At 35.7% G+C, this 23,128-nt stretch overlaps 1 protein-coding gene across 1 annotated transcript in view; it reads right to left on the bottom strand.

Moving 5' to 3' along the window:
• Window positions 1–829: 829 nt before the first annotated feature.
• Window positions 830–23,128, bottom strand: part of LOC149540720 (uncharacterized) — a 165,094-nt gene continuing 142,795 nt past the window's right edge. Inside the window, exons 5-6 of the mRNA XM_089801813.1 lie at window positions 17,962–18,007; window positions 830–1,489 (exon numbers count right to left, since the gene is read on the bottom strand). Of these exons, the coding sequence (XP_089657939.1) occupies window positions 1,326–1,489; window positions 17,962–18,007 (210 nt within the window). The 3' untranslated portion in view covers window positions 830–1,325. The remainder of the gene's footprint in view (window positions 1,490–17,961; window positions 18,008–23,128) is intronic.

Here is a 23,128-nt window from a genome sequence, read left to right as displayed (position 1 = left end):
GCAAGGGAAAACAATATTCTTTATTAATTACCAAAAAAAATTAAGTACATTGTCATGTTGCAATGTTCTTAAATAGTGCTCAGTTAGTTAGAAAGACCAACAGACACATCCCCTCACTACCTAACTACCCAAACCCATTACTATCTATCTTTAATTGCATTATTGTTGTACTATGCCCTACGGCCAGGGTACCAAGGCTCTGGATAAGTCCCTGTGGAACACAGTAATATAACCATGTTAGTGGCATTTTGTAACTGACACATAAATGCTCATCCATTTCACCATACAATCTCGTGGTGTATAGATATCTCCAAAATGTTATAATATCATTAAAGATTTGAGTAAAGCTATGCTACTGCAACCAGTTCTTTGACTTAGCAAAGAATGTCTGCAGCGCCAATAGTTAAAAGCGAAATATGAATTACTGTTTTCAGTTTTAAACTGCCAAATACTCTTCCATGCAGAACCGAGGAACATTTCCTCATTTTTCTCCTAAGCATAACTATATGTGAGTTTACAGCTCTACTCTCTATTTCATTTCAAACTCAATTGTGTTTACTTCAGGCCATGTACTGTCAAACATATGTGCTAGGAATAAACAATAATTTAAGGATCAATTAGTATTTACATCCCAAATGTTCAGCAAATTATCAAAATCATAAGAGTAATTGTTACAATTAGAATATCTACATATATATAGAACAATTACTCTTTAAAATCCTTCAAAATTATCTGATTCAAGTCTTATCCATAAATCAGCTTTTCAATGCATAGAAGCATAATAACTATTGCATACCAGCTGACCTGCTTCCAGCAAAACAAAGAACCATTACAAAATAGTAGCTTTTTGCCAATTAAAAGAATTCAAAAGCAAATAAAGAAGGCATATGTATACACTAAATCAAATGTGTGTATGAAAATTAGATCCCTTGGTTGATCTCAAATGAACTAAAACCCTCGTCACTCGTTTCACCTTCAGAACATCAAGGGTTAAACAGAATTAATATATACATGATAAAGAAACCAGGGCGCCGTGTTGTACATATGTAACGGAACCTCACCACTTCATTATCCGAGACTGCATTGATGGATACACTAGATCACATCATCAATTGACCCTGTTTATATGATCATTCTCATAATCAATCCAAATAAAAATTTAATAAGATGAGGGGGAAAGAACTTAAGCCATTAATTACAAGCCTTCCTCATATATTTCTAATTCATCACAAATGAGAGAAAATAGGGCAGGACAATGAATCATCATAAAGAAAACTTGCATTTATTTTTCTGATGGTGGTGGACAGAAAATTATCAGTTTCATATTAGTGTCTTGGATCAGGTTGTTTGCTAAATTCATTTCTAGAAAGGTTACGGGTAGCAAAGCTTTCAATACGCCTTGTGAGCTGTGAAATTGAGTAATGTGAAGTAGCTGAGGCTGCATAATATGAAGAAATTGAAACTTGGGCAAAAGCAGGCAAGCTAGTCCCTGCAAATGCAAACAAAATATATCAGTGCTCAACTTTCCCATTTCTACAAAAGTTATAGAGAGCTGTGATGGATAGATACGCTTTATGCAAACACAAACAAATATAAAAGAAAACCTGTAAAGCATAGACAGTTTTTAAAATAGGAGGGTATAAAGCTGACAAAAAATAGATTCATATATTTCTATCTTTTGTCCACTTTCATCTTTTCTTAAGAACAAAAGGCTACTTCTACAGAAGCTTCCCCTCACACAAGAAAACTTGACATCGTGCAAAGATGGATGAGAGACTTTTTTTTTATAAAGGAAAGCTTCAAAGAGATTAACAAGAACAAAAACATTAAATAGTACTTCCACGTTGTCTGAAACAGAACAGATGTTAATTTATATGAACAGAAAAACTAGGAAAGGAAAAGATGGAAATAAATATATTTGGAGAAGTGATTAATGAATCATGGTATAAACACCTACTTCAAATTCTCCTATACCAATGGCATTTTGGGCACAAGATTTGAAAATAACTTCTAGTCATTGAATTTGTCCATGAGAAGGAACGCATGACAGGTGACCAAGATAGCTATCAACATTATGGTTACAGACATGTTCAAATATCGCTATCGGCAACTTATTGCCAACAACAAAAATCATATCGGAGATAACCCAGAAACTTATCCGCAAAGTATTGGGAACTTTAAAAATTGCTTAATTTTAAGTAAAAATTTAAAAAAATTAAAAATCACAAAACTCAATGAGGAGATGCATCTAATGAGTCAGTAAATGACTAAATAAAACAAACAAGCTAGCATCTAATGAGTCAGTAAATGACTAAATAAAACAAACAAGCTAAGTGCAGATATATTTAAATGCAAATAGGGTACAAAATGGCATCCTTATGTGGAATGTTGGTGGCTAGTAGGCATAGCTTGATAGTCTGAACTCTAAAGTAGACTAAGAAAAGCAAGTTGTCTTTGCCAAGATATAAGTAAATACAAGTACAACATCAAAATGGTCTACATCTTCCTCTTCCGCTTCCCAACAGCTTTAGTAAAATCTACTAGAGGGGCAGGAGCTCCAGTCCTAGAAGTTCATTGTGCTTGTGCCTCCTCCTCCCTGCATAACTGACTGTGACTCAACTTATATTATCAAACACAACAATAGGCATTTTATACCAACTAAATAATACTGCCCCCTCCCTCCAACAACAAAAAAAAGTTGTCTTCTCGATTACAAGTATACATAAATTAATATTCAAGAAGTCTATGACGAGTGTAGATAATGATCTGTACTACACAAACTCGAAGTTGTAGTGTACTCCAAAACAGGGAGGGGGGTGCCTGGGGTCTAGGGGCAGCGCTCTCACCACAAATGCCATATTGGCACCTTGAGAACTGCAAAGAACTCCATGGCACACCCCATTTTCTATATTATTTTATTCTCTAGATCCTTGGAAATCACCTTTCTTTTCCTTGAATCTCATATTTTCTCACTCAAAGAACACTTGACAACTGTTGAAATATAAAATGAATTTCAATTGGGCCGGCAGTCCCTATTAGCAAATTGCGGCTGATATTTAAACAACATATCATTGGTATATTGGTGATAAAGTTGTGTATTTTATCACCTAGTCAAACTTATCGTGACAAAAACATTATATCCTAATATATATGCAATATTTTAATCTATGATTGAAACTCACAAATACCAATAGCCTTGTTGGATTTCATGATGAACCATACAACATTTCAATTGCATCAATGGCTGAATGCTTAAATTGATTTAGAAAAAAATTATACTAATGTCCACAAATGATAGAGAATAGATCAAGGGGATTGCAGCATGCAACTGTTCAAAACAATGAATTCGTCAAAGAAAAAAGGCCCTAGAATCAAAGATAACAAAATAAAGGAAAGAAAAGAAAGAAAATAATGAAACATAAAAGTGGGGGTTAAAAAAGTAGAAGTATATAGTTGTGCAAAGGCAGGACACCTCAATGAGATGTAAGCTATTGAAGACAATAAATGGCGACCAAGAAAGAAGCAAATACCACTAGGTGTCTCTACCTTGGCACATATTGGAAGAGCTAATGACACTACTATGTATCACTAGAGAAGTACCCATGTAGGATCTGGAAATACTCATTGGAAAATATCCAAAGCTAAGGGGTTCAGGTTGGACAATCTGAACTAAGTGGTCAACTCCACTTGAAACCTCTACTAACACCTCAGGCAAAGAACTATTGTTGACGGAGAAGAAATAGGTAATGTGAGCTTATTTATAACTGAACCTTCGAGAACTAGAGTTGATCCAAGTCTTTTTCATTTGTCAAGGTTAGTGCTTGTGTATTTTGATCCAAAGGACAAAATGGGAATCTGCTGTAAACAGACTTGTCTACTGTTGCAAGTATATGCTTCTGGATATAACTGTGTATAAATTTTTGATGTCAGAATATTTACACAATCATATCCAGAAGCATACTAGCAACATTGTCATCAATTGTGAAAATCCGTTATCTTTAGACTTGTCTACTTTTAAGTCTCTCCAACTATTACTTGCTTGGAGCTACAAAATGCGTAGAGTAATCACTGCTCTCTGCACTTACTAATCGGAACATTCCACTCTTTTTGTCTATTGCTTGTTCACACAAAGATTCCCCCTCAAAATAAAAATAAAAATTCACTTACCAACAATTAATTCACTACCAAATCTTGTTGCACGTTAGGAGCAAATTGGGGGATGGAATCCAAAGCAATCTTCCACTTTCTTACTATTAACTACTATTAGAGTAATAAAGTATTTTCTTATTAATTACATAATATTGATTTAATTATTAAGTCACTTATTATCTGTAGTTTACTTAAGCTAAACTTTAGGCATATAATAATTAATTTTTTAATTAATTATTATCATGCAACCTAGGTCAGATTCCTGTTAGGGTTATGATCTCCTTTTATAAAGATTGATCTCTTCGTAATTTATTCATTCATTCACTTTTGATTATAACAATTTCTCTATTTGCTCATCAAGAATGTCTCATCTATGGATTTGGCAATTCCAACCTCCATAGCTTTTTGCTTCTCCCTTCTGTAATAGGTGTTTGCATGCAAGTGATTCTTGAGAGTTGTTGAAGTTGATGAAATATCAACCCCACAACTCCCAAGAATCACCTGCATGCAAACACCTGTCACAAAAGAGAGAAGCAAAAAGCTATGGAGGTTGGAATTGTCAGATCCATAGACAAGACATTCTTGATGAGCAAAAAGAGAAATTGCTATAATCAAAAGTGAATGAATGAATAAATTACAACGAGATCAATCCTTATAAAAAGAGATCAAAACCCCAACAAGAATCTAACCTAGGTTGCATGATAATAATTAATAAAAGAATTAATTATTATATGCCTAAAGTTTAGCTTAAGTAAACTAGAGATAATAAGTGACTTAATAATTAAAACAATATGATTTACTTAATAAGAAAATACTTTATTAAAATAACAGCCCCCTTAAAATAAACTTAGGGAGTAGCTAAAAACCTAGAAACTACTATTGAAAGAAGAATTGGGTCCTGACAACAAAGCCTAATGAGGTACCCAAGCACAACCAAATCTCTAAAAAGAGGAGAAATAGAGAAGACCACATGGGAAAAACTCTACTACAAAAAGAGATGGAAAGAATGTTCCAAAAGATAGGAACAGAAGGATGATCATGAAGAACACCACTGAAGCATGAAGCTGCAAACACTGCCAAATTGTTGATCTGAAGAACATCCACTGCATAGAACATGACCAAATAGAAAAGACTAAATCTGAAGAGCTAATCAATCAAAGATGGAAGGTATCTTCATGGCCTCCAAAAATATGAATGAAAGAATGTCTATATCATAAATAATCCATCTCAATGAAATGCATAGGTATCCGGCCACTGCAATCACCTAGTACATAGGATCAAATACTGAATACATAGCTCACTCCATCGAACCAAGAAAGCAATAGAACCAACATAAACCCCGTATAATGTTGAGAGGTAAGACATGAACACTAAAACCGAATACAATATCTCCTATAAAAAGAAGAATCAAGAAGATCGAGAGTGCAGAAGAAGTACAAACACCAATGGCACATGTCATCGACATGTCATGAGGCTAATGTTGTGGAAGGAACACTCACTTGACAAAGGAAGATGGTGAATATGGCCAACATGAAACCCCCCAAGGCACTTTATAATGTAGTGCGAGCACAACAAAACACAGAGATGTGCAAGATCCCAAAATGCAATAGAGTGTCACTTTATCTTAATGCGTTTGCAAAAATACTACAAAAGGATGTAAACAAAGATCAAAAGAGACATAAGGATGATACAATAGATAATATAACCCATGAAAAATATCTGAAACAACAAAATCAATCCCTAGACCTCAAACAACCAAAGATATCCATCACAATGCAGAAAAGCAAAATACTGAATGGGATGTGCTTGGAGCCGAATTTGGAAAATAGAACGTCTCAAAGTATGTCTCTCGGAGTGCAAAATAGAACTTCTGACTTTGAAAGCCAAAACAAGGAACTAAACAGCATCAAAAATCCAATTAAACTGCACCATCATGATGGTCTTGGAATCAGCTTTTCGGCGATATCTCGTTTGCCAAAAACGGAGTCCGGATGAGCAATTTATAGCCAAAAAACCACATGTAGGTCCAAAAAAAGTGTTGGAAAAGCAAAAAAATTGCCGCCTTGGGATCCATGCTAGAATGCCTTGAAAAACATGTCCACCAGCACCAAAGATTGCCTCGGGAAATGTGTTAGTTTTGTACCAAAATAGTCTTGATATGTGTGCCCAAAAATCATGATTTGCCAAAAAAATCTCGATTTTCATGTCAAAAATCACAAAATTGCTGCCTCGAGAAATTTGCTAAAATTCTCAACGTTAAAAAAAACTCAATTTGCGTGTCAAAGTTTCTCTCTCGGAGTGCAAAATAGAACTTCTGACTTTGAAAGCCAAAACAAGTAACCAAACAGCATCAAAAATCCAATTAAACTGCACCATCATGATGGTCTTGGAATCAGCTTTTCGGCAATATCTCGTTTGCCAAAAACGAAGTCCAAATGAGCAATTTATAGCCAAAAAACCACATGTAGGTCCAAAAAAAGTGTTGGAAAAGCAAAAAAATTGCCGCCTTGGGATCCATGCTAGAATGCCTTGAAAAACATGTCCACCAGCACCAAAGATTGCCTCGAGAAATGTGTTAGTTTTGTACCAAAATAGTCTTGATATGTGTGCCCAAAAATCATGATTTGCCAAAAAAATCTCGATTTTCATATCAAAAATCACAAAATTGCTGCCTTGAGAAATCTGCTAAAATTCTCAACGTTAAAAAGAACTCAATTTGTGTGTCAAAGTTTATAAAATCGCCACCTCAGGAAATGTGTCAAACATCTCGATTTTTGAACTAAGAAATCTCAATTCCTGTGTCAAAAATTAGAAAATCACTGCCTTGGGAAACGTGCCAAAAATCTCGATTTTCAAACCAAAAAATCTCAATTTGCATGGCAAAATTTTTTGCTTCAAATTCCAACTGTGTCCAAATTAACAAATTTTATATGAAAATAAAAGTTTTTGGGTCCTTTGAGCTCAACGGTGATGTCAGTTTGGGCTCAAAGTGATCCGAAAATTAGTGACCCCGAGATTCAATACAAAATAACTCTGAAAAATGTAACCCTCTGAAAGAAAAAGCACAGATTTGAAAGCCATGTCAAACCTCTCATAAACAGAACAAGGGCATGAAGATCTGGAACTCTGATACCATGTTGAAGTTGATGAAATTAGTGCCCATTCACATGCTTCAGGAATCTCTTACCCCCTTGTCAATGTGAATCCTTTAGTGTCTCCATAAGTCTGGAAATCAAGCTTACTACTAACCAAAACTCTTGTACATAATCGAATTCCCATTACTTAGAAAATATCACCATGTTAGTAGTTTGGGCAAAAAAGTAAAAAATGATTTCTTGATACAACTGCAACACATTACGGAAGTACCAAGCCCACTCAACCATTTTGCCACTACAAAAAACCCTGTAGATCCAAGGAAGAGTACCACAACATAGGATATGCTTGTAATAACATATGCAACCACCACAGGAAAGTAAAACACACAACGCAGAAGTCCACCCCAAGAAGACAACGGAGACAAGTAGTTAAGAGTATCTTACCTTTGTGGTGTTGATGTCAGTTTTTGTACCACTACATAAAATATTAGCAATTGAATATCTGATACGAGGTATCAAATACACAATTCCTCTTTTGAAAAGTTAATACTTATGCGGACATAAGCAAGAACTCCAATGTTCCTTACACCTGTGGATACTAACTCAGTATATCAATGTGATTTGTTGGTAATCACGTAGGCGGTCTTACACTATTTGCTTGAGGATGACTTGAACTATGGTGGAATGATCGTGGTGGTGATTCGGTGTGAATGCTAGATGATGTTGACGGAGAAGGTGATGGTGATGGAGGGTGAATGTTCTTGTGACTTACAGCTTCCTAACTTTCCTCTTCAAAACTCCACCTCCTAACTACTTGCTATTCTACTCCTACTCCTATGAATGAAAGGATTAGCAAATGGACGGGACCGAATCTAATGAAAGTTTACAAGTGGCTCCACCTCCATAGATGCTATGATTCAAAGGGAAAGGACTAGTTTACCGCACAAGGCTTCCTAACAAGCCACTAGGATGCTAGTGCTCTAGTTATTGATCCCTATCTAACATCCACTAACGCTACCATGCAACTACCCATCTACTTTACTCTTACTTAACAACTTGGAATGAAATCTATTTTAACTTAAAAATGAAATCTAGTTCTAACTATTGGAAGTAAAAACCATGCAACAACACCAAAAGCTCTTAATCACCATGCAAGTCACAACAATGAGAAAGAAAAGCAATTTTTTGGTATTATCTTTGCAACAATTTTCTTCGACCATTACAAATGAGAGCAAATGGCCTTATATAGAGGCCAAAATGTACAACCGATGGTAGAGATAAAGAGGCAAAATCAACGATCCAGATCGGATCCTAGAAACCCTAATTAGGATTGCTACCCCATCGGCCAATGAGAAGATACCACCTCGTCAATGGACCAATGAAAAAAGTGGAATAGTAGAAACCAATGAGAAGACACCAAAATGGTGGCCAATCAAAATTAGACACTTGTTCTACCCTAGAAGAAAGAGAAATTGTCACTTAGGCTTACATCAAATGATCTTCTAATATAAATCTCCCTTTTTCTTTCGTTCTTTTAGCTAAGGCAATGAACCTAGCTAGCCTTTCATTGACTTCCTCCATGGGAGGGCAAGGTGTATGCTTTATCTTGAGCTCAGCTGATTTCATCATGCTACTTGCTGCCTATAGTGTCTTCTCATGGTTCTTCTCATACTCTTTTGCGTATCCAATAAAGGCATTGAGGGAGGAAAGGGTGCCCAAATATTTCTTCTTGATAGCAGCCTTTCCTAACTCATCCAATTTTGCTCCAAGCCCTATCTCATTGATGTCCTCTTCTCTGATGTCTTCAAAATTAAGTGTCGTCCCAATGTCGCTCATCATGGTTGAAATGGAAGTGTCGACGCTTGGGCTGTGATATGCAACTGCCTTCTATATCTCCTCGAGTGTTCTCAATTTGGTAGTCAAGGCAACAAACCAAGACTCAACCGTACTCAATCCTCCTTCATCAACCAACTTGGCCCTTTCCAAATATGTCTCTGGTAGACCAATGAATGCCTATAGCCTAGAAATAGCTAAATCCTTGACTGGAAGGAAATCCTTCCACTCCTTTTCAAATAGTTTGAATTTGTTTCTAACAGTCACTAATGACCGGAATGTCAAGATAAAGGAAGGCAAGAAATTTCGCCCATCTTAGATTGTATCATAGATCCAATCCTTGACTTCATGCAGTTGAGCCGATATCTTTTCTATATTGCTCCCGTTGTCTTGAGGAAGGGCTGCCTAGTGCAACTGTTGGATAGGTTGGCAATCTCTCCAATATTTGTTCTTGGCCTCCAAATTTGTGATCCTTTCATTTGCCTTCCTCAACCTTTCTCTTATTGAAACTATACCCTCCTGAATCTCCTCACATTCCATGTCATCCATGTTTCTTCCCAAGTTATGCTCCACTATCTCATATTCTTGGGCTGCAATTTCATCCAATGCCTTGTCAACTGTCGGTATAGCAATCTAAACCCTTCGGTGACCATCACTGTCGCTCCTAATCACCTTTGCCATTTTTTGCCATTTGTTTATGGTTCTCACTATCACCTCTTTCCATTAATCCTTGGATGTCTTCAACTGTTTGAGTAGTTACTACCTCGCCTCTTGGCATAAGCATTTGCCTTAATCATAGTGGTGCAATGCATCTCCCCAAATCTAGATTTGGTTCAATTATTTGATCATCACCAACGGCCTCGGGCGCCTCACTTATTTCCTCAATATCAATCAGTCCATCTTCTTCTCCACTAGTAACTACCATGTCACCTCCTTGTTGGTTTTCTGAAAGAGGAGAGTACTTGGTGCTATCACTGTAACCACTTGACTCTAAATCAAAACTCACCTCTACTGCGGTCCTTTGTTCACTTGTGTCATCTTCTTGGCCTCTAGCCTCAATTATACTTTCCCTTGACGGTGCTGCTTGCTATCTCTTTGTTGGAGGTTTCGGATGTTCTTTGTTTTTCTCAACCTCCAAAGCTCTCTTCTTGCCTCTAATTGTTTCTTGTTGCCAGCTACTTCCTTCACCCTTCTATCTGACTAATTCCACCGGACCCTCTTTTGGCTTCATCTTTTCATAAGTAAGGTGTACCCTTTGACTTTGTAGTTTCTTTAACTTTCCATTATACCACGACTCGGTATGCAAATCAGCTATCCTTGTGACTACTTCCAAGGAAGGATCCTAATGATCATCCCAGTCTACTAGATTCAACTCTGTTCCTTCTACTGTATCATAATCTTCTCTCAACACATCTCCATCATCTTCTAGTTGATCGGGAATATCAAGGCCTCTCTCCATTTGATATCTATCATCATGTTCACCAACAACTTTGAGAAAGCTAGCTTTCTCACATGAAAGTCATCCTTGGCATTGGCCCAAAAGTCTTCTATAGTGGAAACATGTTTAAATGCATTTCCATGAGATACCTTGATAAGACCATTAGGATTGAATCCTTGCCTTGTTCTGTACCATCCTAGATGATACCATTCCAATTCCTTCTCCACAGCTGCAAAGGCGACATGATTGGGGCAACTATCATTGCCAATTTCGAATGAGAAGGTAATGCATGTCTTACCCTTGAGTTTCATTATTTTGTCATAATGCTCAAGTTGCCTAGCCAATTCCATCAAAACTACTTTGTCAGGTGGGTATCTTGGAAGTCTCTTGGGACAAACTATGCTTCCTGCTACTCTAATGTATGTGAATTGCAGAAATTGGATGAACCAACTCCCATACTTATTAATCTTTGCTTTTACTTCCGATGAAAGTCTCTTAGCAGGTGTCCCTAATAGTACCCTTACTGTCTTCATGGCAAAGGCATCACAAAATATTTTGTAATCTTTTTTGTTGTGCAAATGAAGATGTGGATAGCATTCACACACCAAATATTGCCCTGGCCCACTGCCAATTTCTCCTAAGGCCTTAAGTCCCAGACTTTTATACAATCTAGCAATTAGACAAAACAGATAGGAGCCCATGTAGAATTGTTTTTTATTTTGTATAGTTCTAAGTTGCAACTCTAGATTCTCGCTTATGATCCTAGCCCAATCAAATCTTATTTTTCGTTTTTCAATTTCATCAATAAAAAAGTACATCCAGTTTTTGAATTGCATACCTTGCGCTAGGCCCATGATCCGATTGAGGAGCACAATGAGATCGCCGCATTCTAATTTGAAATCTGCCACTGTGAGCCTTGATGATCTAGTTACTCCTCTCTTTCCCTCCTATAGTCAATCCTATTTTAGATGCATGAAATAAGCTTCCTAGTTATTCTGAAATGACTTGGCCACCTGATCCATCATCACCACTGTCATGCTCTTGTACTAGGGAATGTTAAATGTTTCTTCGATCACCTGTCCACCATTGTTGGCTAACACCCTCTTCCCTTCATCAAAAATGATGGATTTAGTAATCAGATCAAACCTGGATGCGCACTCCATGACCAACTCTGGGCAAGGCAAGGTAGGAGGAAAAACTGTTGCATATACAATTCCACTTTTGTATATCTTCTTTGCTATGGGGGATTGTCATTCCTTTAGTCTGTCCTTTACCTGTATCATATTTACTGTACCGACATTAGTATCGGTTATTCGCCTCATTTTCGAGAAGAAAGTTGTTTTGGGCATCATATCCTCTTTGTCTTTCTTAGTATTTGTTACCTTAGGATTCTTGCTTGCACTAACATCTACCATCCTAAATACTTATTTCTACCCCTTCGTTCTAAGTGATATGGACTACCCTTATTGATCTCCAACCTTCTTTCTATCGATGGATTCTAACTTATTTCGGCCTTGCCAAGTCCTATCACTATACTTATCAATCTCCAATCTTCAACCTAGGGTGGGACTAACACTTATTTCTGCCCCTTCGTTACCTTAGGATGGACTACACTTATATCTCTCAACTTCAACCTAGGGTGATCTAGCTCATTTATGCCTCTTCAAATGTCCTATCATGGATTCTACCCTTATCAATCTCCAATCTTCAACTTAGGATGGGATGATGAAGTGGTGGATGATGAATGCAAGAAGAACCAAAAGAAACAAAATTAGACAAGAACAAAGAGCAAAATCTGCTTAAGGACCTCTTTCAACTCTAAATGAATTGAACTTACCTTTACCAATGGTCGGGTTTTCTTTTGAATTTCGGATCAGACCTAAGAATTTCAAGCCCCTTGCAAATATTGATGCCCTAGCTGAAGAAATCAGAATTTTGTCCTCTTGAGATTGCCCATGCATGTGCCACAAAAATCAGACTTTATCACTTGTTTTCTTCACCAAGAAAAATCATCCAATCTCTAGGAGAAAATCGCAGCCTCTAGAGGAAATCAGACCTCAATCAAGAATCATGTAGGGCAAGAAAAATCAAATCTAGCATGAAGTGCAGATCTGCCCTCAAAAATCACCAAGAATGAAAAAATTCAGCCCTTGCAACAATTCGCCAAGACCCTGAAATCTTCTTAAAGCATACAAATCTGCCCTAGAAACAATTCGTCAAGCATGGAAAAGTTCTCCTTTGCAAGTAAAATCACCAAGTTTGGAAGGAGGCTGCCCAAGCAAGAACTCAAACACATGTAAATCTGCTCTTTGTCAAACAAAATCATCCAAGGCAAGTGAAGTCTGTCCCAAGCATGGAAGGAAATCACCAAGCCCAATGCTGCCTTAGAAAATCGCCAAGGAAGAAGAGCTGCTCCCTTTAGAAGAAATCGCCAAATATGGAAATCTGCCCTTTGCCAAAAAAATCATCCTAGCATGGAAGAGGAGGATGGAGTGAATGAGGAGATAAGGGGAAGGAGATCCCTTTTATACCCAATCCACATGCTTTCCCTAGCTGGCCGACTTGCACCTAGGAGAGGGAAAAAATACATTAATTGATGCACAATTCCGACCCAAATTAAATGTTAAGCCAAAAATTAATTTTGCCACAATGAAATTTGCATTTTTAAATTGTCAGTTACACCAAAATTGCAAAAATAAAATTAATAAAGCCTTGGAGATGCTAAACACTTTCATTTAATGACGATTTAGTAATTAATATATCATTAAAAACGGATTTGGCGAGCCAAAATCAATTTTTTTCAATTTTAAATTACTAATTTCTTCAAATATTTTAAAATCTTCAAGGCAAATTTAACCCATTTAATGCAAATTTTTGCAATTTAATTTATATCAATTTTGCTATGCAATTTTAATTTATTAACAGAAATAAATCATTTCTCTAGAATCTAAAATCGATTTTCCAATTTGATTTCACCATCACAAAATTAATTTATTTTTCACCGAAAAAATTCAAGATTTTCCAAAAAAACTCCAAATCTAACAAAAATTTCATTTTTTGAAAATTACTCCAAGTTTATACAATTATATCCAAATTTTCAAAAAAAAATCGTCTAAGTACAAAATTCACAATTTTATCTTACCAAGTGTTGTTCTTTGAAATTTGTTCGGCCTAAGGATAAAATTAGTCATTCCAGAAAATCAAGCTTAAAACTAGGTGAAAAATAAACCTAACCTCCCCCCTCCTAGCCTGAAGGTGTCAAAGACGTAAAATTTTCTAAGACCAAAAAATTTTGGACAACTTCAAAAATTTTGCCCGTATGACCAAAAAAAGCGGGTCCCCAAAATTGTTTTTTGGGGCGATGGTGTGAAAACCTCACAACAAGTGGTACGATAGTAAGAAAAATAGGACCCAAAATGCATCTTGCACAACAAGTGAGGACAAATCACTATATAAACAGGGATGCAAGCAAAGACAGCAAAACACTCAAGACATTTAGGCAAATAAAATCATGCCACATCAAACACAATACGAGACATAGCCATAAATGTGGATACATGCCAACAATGCTATAGACGTATAATATTCCCATTGCTTTCTTCACCTCTATGACTTGGATAATGAGTTTGGCACAAGCCAACTATGCTATGGACAAACAATTTTCCTGAAGATTTTATTCAACTCTGTGCCTTGGATAATGAGTTTGGCACAAGCCAACAATGCTATGGATAAACACGTTTTGGATTTCTTGATGATTTTATTTAACTCTATGCTTTGGATAGTGAATTTTCTTTCTATTCCTCCCATTCTCTTCAAGGATTCCTTAGTGTTTTCTACTGGGGATTTTGTTCATTTTAGTGATGCATATGCACTCTGGTATTCATTTCAGTCAATCTTTGAATATTAATCAACACACATTAGGCACACCATCATACTTGTGTATGATATAGTATCCATATAGGTTTGGTCCAGCTGTCCCAAAGCATTCTCTTCTCTTTGAATCTTAGTTAAGAAAGTGGATAGACTTGATTGCTTTGGATTGCTGTATGCTTAGCAAAATCAGTACAAAAATCAGCCACTGCACATTTGGAGGATCCGCCAGGGAACGAACAGAAATTCTTTGTGGATCTGAAAAAATTGGGTTATGAATTGCTTTTACAACTCTTCACACAAACCTCAGCAAGTTTATTTCTTGAGGAAAAATCTGCAGTAAATAACTGAAATTAGTTACACAGCTTTTTTTCCAACTAAGAAGATGAAGAGTTCTCTTTTGACTTGAAAATCTTTCGTTTCAATAGCTAGCTATAGAATAGCAATGAATTCCAAAAATGTAATGAAGGGTTTTTTAACAATTTGGAAACTATATTGTTTATGTAACTAGCTCTAGAATAGCTATAAATTCCAGAAGATATCAGTAAGGGAACTGAGGTGCTGACAGTACTTTGAGTTTTTCATATGACTAAAGATATGTAAAGCACTCAAGATGGAGATTCCGGGTTGTCAAGTAAATGATGGAAGGACCTAGCAGAGAAAAAAAGAGACTGACTAGAACTAGATAGAAAGTTCCTAATTTTTCACTTATGATATTTCAGTTTCCCCCAATTTGACAGTTTGTCAAAAGGCATGGTTTTCTCTTTGGGGCTGGAGACACTTTGCCTCAGTTATCTCAAGAAAAAAATTCTGTTAAAGATTCTATTATGTTTTCTACATCACATACATTCTAGCTGTCATTTTCTTCAGTTGACTCATCTTACTATTTTGATCCTTTAAAGTTTTCTATGACATATACATTCCAGTTGTCATCTTCTTCATTTGCTTCAGTTGACGCATCTTTCTCTTGAACTTTTCTAAATTTCCGTCTTAATGTTTTCTATAGTTCAATCATTAGCTTTCGTTTTTCAACTCCATGGATCATTAGCTTTCCTCCATGATAGAAATGGATTAATGTAATGTTCTTGCTAGATACCAATTTATCATTACAACATGCTCTTGGACTTTACCTTCTTTGCAAAATATTAGTTATTGACATTTTCTGTTATTTGATATTGTACCTTGTTCAGTTGCAGTAATATATCATTAAAAGTGGAAATGCTTTTGAATTTCAAGTTTCAACTTTAACCTGTGCACTGCAAGCTGTTTCATACAATATTTAGAGATCTAAGCATGTTTTGTAAGGCATCCTTCCTGCTCCAGATTTAAGACAAGAAAGTTCTTGCTTTTAATTCAAATTTGCGCTTTTTCTTGGTCCAAACAAAATCCCTAGCAGTTCCAAAGTTTTCAAATATTTTTGCAAATATATGTGCTGCCAATGAATGTCAGACAATCCAAGTCCTATCAAACTTGTTTCCTTCTTAGCTTCGGCAACCCATTTTGCAAGAGCATTCAGACCACAAGCTTCAATATCGCTATTTGAAATCTCTGAAAGGTTGTTCTCTCTCAAGTGAAGCTGCATCTTCACAATCCATGAATTTATCAGCAACAATATGGGCCATTAGTCTATGACACAATTCTACAAAGACGAGTATGTCTTCGCAATGGCGGATTTGTTAGAAACAGATAACAGAGGACAGAAATTTACCAATAACAGAAAAATAGTGTGTTAAGTATAAGCAGCTTATTTATAATAAAAACAACATTAAATACTCCTTACCCTGGTTGAGATAATTTACTCCACAGAAAAACAAAAAGAAGATTTATAGTTTTCGAAAATGGGCTTACCGAGAACTGTTTACCCCAAACTTTTCTATGTTCATACACAACTACTTAACTCATTTCTTTGTAAAACATATCAAACCACAACTCTTCTGAGATAAAATTGAGTCAGAAATAGGTAATTAAATAAAACATCTTATCAGCCTTTGTTTACCAGAGTCTAGATCAAGCCATTAATAGATTATACTTTGTTGACGGCACAATTAGCTGATTCTACACTGTTGTGTTGCAATCGGGACCACCTCTTTTCTCCACTTGCTAGCTTAGTTTTGTTAACTACTAGGTTTCCGTAGCACCAAAAGATCAACTTGTCAATGCCTGATACAACCACTAGAATTATAGAAGATACAGGAGGCTTTTAAACCATGTTGCGAATCTAGCGAGGGACATTGACCCACTGCCAACAATCGCCCTCTCAGCATTACTCGCTGCTGCCTGCAAGGATTCAGACCTGTGACCAAGCTCTGATACCAATTGTTAATTGCTAGGGCTGTCATTGTACCAGAAGAGTGATCTGTCAATGCCCGATACAACCACGTTGTTAAACCATGTCGTGAATCCAGCAAGAGACGTTGGCCCACTGCCAACAAGTTTGTCGTGGGTGTTTGTTTGTATTGTCTAGCTTGTCAGTACTTTTGGTCTTTTAGTCTCCTAGCAGTAGGAAAGCTCATAGTGTTTTGTCAAGTTCGGAGAGGAATTTTGATCAATTAGTGAAAGAGGTATGCAAAAGTGAGGAAAGTTGTCTTTGCCAAAGTTGGAAATTGAGGGCAAAGTTGTAAAACTTTCACTAAGATTAAAAAGTTGTAAATGGTGTGAAATGACATTAAGTTACAAGGTGATGTCCAAATGTTGTCATAAAATCAGGATGTCGAAGGTGGAATTTGAAAAATCACAACTCGAACTAAAGATGGAAATGCTATGTGAAAATCAAAGTTTGAGTTTATTAAGGGAAAATTAGTAAAAAATTCCAAGTCCTTAGTAAAAGAATGCAAGCAATTCAAGTAAGTTCAAATGAAGAGAAGGAAAAGATAGTCTATTTCCAGCTCATCTCTCATTTGCACCCAAATTATGAAGGATTTCCACTTTAAAAATGATTTTGCAGTCAAGAAAGGAGTCATTTCCAACTCCTATGTGGATTTGCGCCCAAGCATTTTGGCCATTTCCAGCTCCACCTTGCCAATGTGCTCCCCTTTCAAATGCATTTCCAGCTCTATGTTAGAAACCCACACTAGAGATACAAAGGAGAAAATTAAAAAGATTTAAGGAAGTTCATGCAAAATGAAAAGATCTTTGTAAAGGATTCCAATGAATGGAAATGAGGCTTCTTGTAAGCAAGTTAAAGTCCAAAGGATGAAAAGGAAAATCCTTAAGCAGATAAGAATTCTTGAATGAAAAAATGAAAATCCTTGATTAATAATGCAAATCCAAATAAATTTCAAGTGAAAAACAAAGGTTCTTGATCATTTCTAGCCTGTCCTCTCAAATCCACCCTAACAACATTTTTATCAAGTACATAGCTTACCTACAAAAAAGAGTACTTATGTATACATGCACGTCATCAATGAAACACAAACAGAGCAATCATCTGATGCCCGATTTTCTATAAAACTAATGCCAAGGTCTATTTATTCACATCTATCACTAGAACTATTTGTGAAAAATCTAAAGGTGGAATTAAGTAAGCTTGTCATTAAATCTATTCAGAGAATTCATTTGAAAGAATAAAGAAAGCACCTCCAAAAGCAGCCCAACCAAGAGACCAAAACATAATGGGAGGAATCTGCAAAACAAACACCACAACCATCATAATCTCATGAAAAATATATTAAGGAAAACATTTCTCAATTGAACCATAAAATATTGCAAAACTATCTAGAACTGAATCTTGAGCTTAACATATTGTAACAAGCAATGTCATCCAACTTATTTGTTTTAAAAAGGATAATGCCCTACAAATTCAAAAGTATACTTTATCAAAACAACAAAAAGACATGATATTTGCTACTAAAATCTACAATGCTGGATAAACCAATTTGAATGATAACAAAATAAACAATAGAAACCATGAACACTAAACAAACAAATATTCCATGTAATTTGTGTCTATTCTATTGTTTCCTATAGGACCCAAAGACTAAAACACTTCCCCTAACATAACCTCAAATTAGAATTCAAAATTATTAAAAAATTATAGATGCCAAATTACTTAGAAACAAAGTAAGTGCTGAAAATTATTTGCCTTTCTATAAAGAAGCAAACTACTTTACTTCAAAATGCCTTATTCAACTTCAAACTTATTAAATTTACCCTAAAGGAATATAATTTTGCTTGTTCTAAATGAAGAAATTAATTAACCCTTAAAAAATTTCAACATATATTAGATTAGTAGAAAATCTAAAATCTTAAAACAAGTCTCATCGTGATCATTGTCATGTCGATCAATGCAATGCAATGCATTTGAACATTCTCCTCCACAGATATTTCTCTTTTGGCTCATACATTGACAAATCAAATCTAAGCTTAGTGCGAACCAGTGTATTTTTCTTTCTATTTTTCTCCCTATATAAGGGTTTACAATTTTCTCGCCAATTATTACCATTTTTTTCAAGATTTAGTCACAATTTAAACATGAAAAATTGTAGAAAATCAGTCAATAATCAATACACAATTTCAAGGAATAAATCGAGGCTGGTAACAATTCCCAATTAATTAGAAGTAGTTGCAATTTTTTCCCCATCTTTTGTTTCTTTGGTTTATCATCTAACTCATCTTTATCCACTTCGTAATCTATAGATTTTAGACAATAGGCTTGATGTGCAAACGATGGACATGTAGGATTTAATAAAGCATGTCCTTCACAATAATCTCATTGTTTCCCTTTCCCTACTTCAATATCTATATTTTCCACAAATTTATAACCAAGCTAGTTCAATTTGCCAATCAAAAAGACCTCTAAGGAAATTCTAGAAGATTTCATAATCTTCCATTATCCATAGAAAAAACGTCCAAGGAATTGGTTGCATCACCAAAGCAAGATTATAACTCTAAAACCCTGTCTACCAAGTATTCTTTATCAAAGTTTGAATCTAAGAACCCTTCATATGAGACTACGAATTTGCTCATTTCTCAGTTCTTTAAATCTATTATATATTTCTGACCTTATTTTTCTAAAGATGACAAGTTCTTTACTAATTCAGCCTTGCCTACAACTCAAACAATGTGATGCATCACAAGTCTTCTTTAAGGAGAAGACTACGAAATTCAAAATAAATGGTTGGGCACCTATAATTTCTCTTTGTTCCAAGAAGACTCCTAACAACTTTATACCATATTAATATGCTCCTACAAAATGGAAGGTTAGTTGCTACAGTGGGTTTCTTGAGACTCCTCCAAGCAATCCTTCAAAAAAATCATTGATACCAAACCCTTCACATACAATGGTATTAGTAAGTTTACTCCCTAGAATTTCCATGTGTGTGACTGTTAGGGTCACTATTGAGAGCCAATCACTTAATTATGTAGCACAAGAGACAACAATATTTATTCCTTCTTTTTCATTATATGCTCTTTGTCACTCTCTTTTCTTTATATGGTCTATCTCACCCAATATTGGGCCATCTAACACTACGTTTGTGTTAGGATTAAAGAGATAGAAACAATAATTCATGCAAATATATCCAATATCAAAAAATAATAAATCACATAGAAGAGAACACAAGACAAAGATTTAACGTAGTTCACCCAATCCTTGGGCTATGTCCACAAAACGGAGAGTCCAATATTTTTGTTATCCAGTGATTACAACCTGATAACAATCTATAATCACTCTCTATGTAATCCCTAGCCCTGAGCCATTTTATACAAGATTTTTGCAACTTACAAAATTAGGGCTAGAATAAGTACATGTCAGCCCACGGAAATATATCCGATAAAATAGCTCCGAACCCCACCGAGGAATTATGGCGAGTGTTCAGTACTTCCCTAATTAGTCACCACAAACTAACAATGTGCATATGTACACTCCATCCTATTGCCAAAAATGTCTGTGTTTGTAGTTATAGCATCATTTTGTTCAGAGATACTATGCAATTAATGTATTGCCTCTATAGGTACAACGGTTAACAATATTTTCCTAGCAATAGCCTTATCATAATTAGGCTTGTTAATTGCTACACCTACATGCAATTGTCACCTCCCTTCAAGCATTATCTCAACTTATACTCTTGCTTCAAATAATCATTGCTTCTCTTAGCAATTTCAAGTAGTTGGCTCTTTTCAATTGAGTTCTAGTAATTGCTATTACTTCATCCTCACCAACTATGGAAATAGTCATATTGACATTGCTTGTTTTAGACAACTACCATCACCATAATCCTTAAATCCACACCATCGAAAGAGAAGTCATGCAATAACTTGATTAGTAAGGCAATCTCTTGCAAAATGAATCCACTTATTACACTTTTGACATCGCATAATTGGTCAGCCCTAGCCATCATGCGCAATCCCTCTTCCATGCATATTCTACAATTTAACATATCTTTGAATTTGGTACCCACTAAGTGATGCACTAGTAGTTGTAGATATGTTAGGAGATGCTTCTTTATTCTTTTGTTGATTTAAGAGGGTGGCATATGGTGTTGTACCATCCTAAAAAGTCAGCACGTATAATTATATGCTCAGTAGGCCCCATTTTGTGTTCTCAAGATTCCATGTTCATTATACTTGATCCAACAACCTATACCCTCTTATTCCAATATCTTTCCCTCCTCGATTCCTTATTCAAATTTGAGCCTAATAAGGCAAAGTGGAATTCAAGTGCTGTACACTTTTGCACTTAAACATGCAAGATCAAGTTCTCAAGCATCCAAGACATTTTTGAAGGCAACCTTCCCCATTGTAGCAAGCTTCTCTCCCATGATGGCAAAGTAGAGGAGTTCAAAACCAAGCAAGAAGATCAAGGTTAATTCCTTTCAAATTACTCTTTCCATGTAATTTCATTTCAATTTCAAGGTTAATTCCTAAACAAGGGTTCAACCAAGGCAAACTCCCTCCCACAACCTTTTCCCCTTTTTTCAATGTGAAGGAATGGGAAGCGAATCTATCAGGACTTAATCAGCAAAGTGTGAGATCCAATGGACTATCCGTGAAAGTTTCAACCAAAAGTACAAGGTATATAGCAAGCCAAGCGATTTGTACCTTGGTACAGAATACCTAGGGCAATCTACACCTTGCAAATCAACCTTGGATCCAAACCACGGGTTAGTATAGTCTTCCAATTTCTGTTTCAAGGGCTTACAGGACCTTTGTCTAACTTATGTCAATCTATACTTGTTATGACTTGTCATATTTTCTTATTTGTCTTTCTATCTTGCATCATCCTATCATCCAACTTATCCCAATACATTATTAGATAGGATCATTACACTTAATTAGTGCTTGAGACCTACTTGAGCCTATTGAATCATATTCCTTTTGTATGTGCATAATGAAAAGGTGGATTACCTATCTACTTCATCCACCATTTTTTATTGTACATTTTGAGGAAACTAACTAATAACATTCTCATTTTGATTTTGGTGTTCACTTTTCATTGATCTACTTTACTATCAGCACGAGGTTTTCATACTCTTGCTAAAGTGGGGGCCTAATGTATCATTCTAAAACTTAGCACCCATAATTAGATGCTCGGCTAGGCCCCATTTTTGCGTTCCTAAGATTTCATGTTCATTATGCTTGATCTAGCAACCTATCTCCCCTTATTCAAACATATTTTCTTCCTTGATTCCCTATTCAAATTTGAGTGATTTATTGGGTATAGAACACCTTGGGTGACATATATTTAGGTACATAATGCCCTAGGTGATCTATACCTGGAGATTTGGGTCCAAATTCAAATGGGTGGCTTGATGTGCTATTTTAGTGGGAAATTAGATCCTATGTTGGCCTCCTCACACTTTTGAATCCCAAAATGTTGTGGTAGATATATAAGTGGCCTACCTCTCTTCATTTGGACATCAAGTTGATAAGGAAAAGTGCAATTCAAGTGTTCTAAAATTTTGCATTCAAACATTCAAGATCAAGTTTTCAAGCATCCAAGGCATCTTTGAGGGCAATCATCTCCATTGTAGAAAACTTCTCTCTCATGATGGCCAAGTAGAGTAGTTCTCAATCAAATAATAAAATCAAGGTTAATTCTTTCACATTTGCTCCTTCCATGCAATTTCATTTCAATTTAAAGGTTAATCCTAAATAGGGTTTTGACCAAGGCAAACCTATTTCGACAACATTTTCTCCATTTTTCTATCTGCAGGAATAGGTGGAGAACCTATTGGGACTTAATCCAAAAAGTGTGGAATCAAACATAATGTCCATGAAAGCTTCAGACAAAAGTACAAGGTATACAATGAGCTAGGGAATTCGTACTTAGGTACAAAACACCCAAGTTGATCTATACAGTGCACATCAACTTAAGATTGAAACCATTAGCAAATACAATCTTATGGTTTTTGTTCTAAGTACTTACAAGTTTTTTTCTGATTTACGTCAATCTATACTTGTGACTAGTCATATTTGCTTATTTGGCCTTCTATATTGCGTCATCTTGTCATCCAACTTATCCCAATGCATTATCATAAATAGTCATTGAACTTACTTAATGCTTGAGTCCTACTTGAGCCTATTCGATTATCTATCTACTTCACTTCATCCACCATTTTCTATTCTACATTTTGGTGAACCCTAATTATAACATTTTCATTCTAATTGTGGTGTTAAATTTTCTATATTGCGTCATCTTGTCATCCAACTTATCCCAATGCATTATCATAAATAGTCATTGCACTTACTTAATGCTTGAGTCCTACTTGAGCCTATTCGATTATCTATCTACTTCACTTCATCC

Source organism: Cupressus sempervirens, chromosome 9 (assembly GCF_028749045.1).
Source record: "Cupressus sempervirens isolate cs-2001-9-10 chromosome 9, ASM2874904v1, whole genome shotgun sequence".
Lineage (NCBI taxonomy): Eukaryota > Viridiplantae > Streptophyta > Pinopsida > Cupressales > Cupressaceae > Cupressus > Cupressus sempervirens.
The sequence above is the reverse complement of the archived record's forward strand: the minus strand, read 5'-3'. Positions and strand labels throughout refer to the sequence as shown.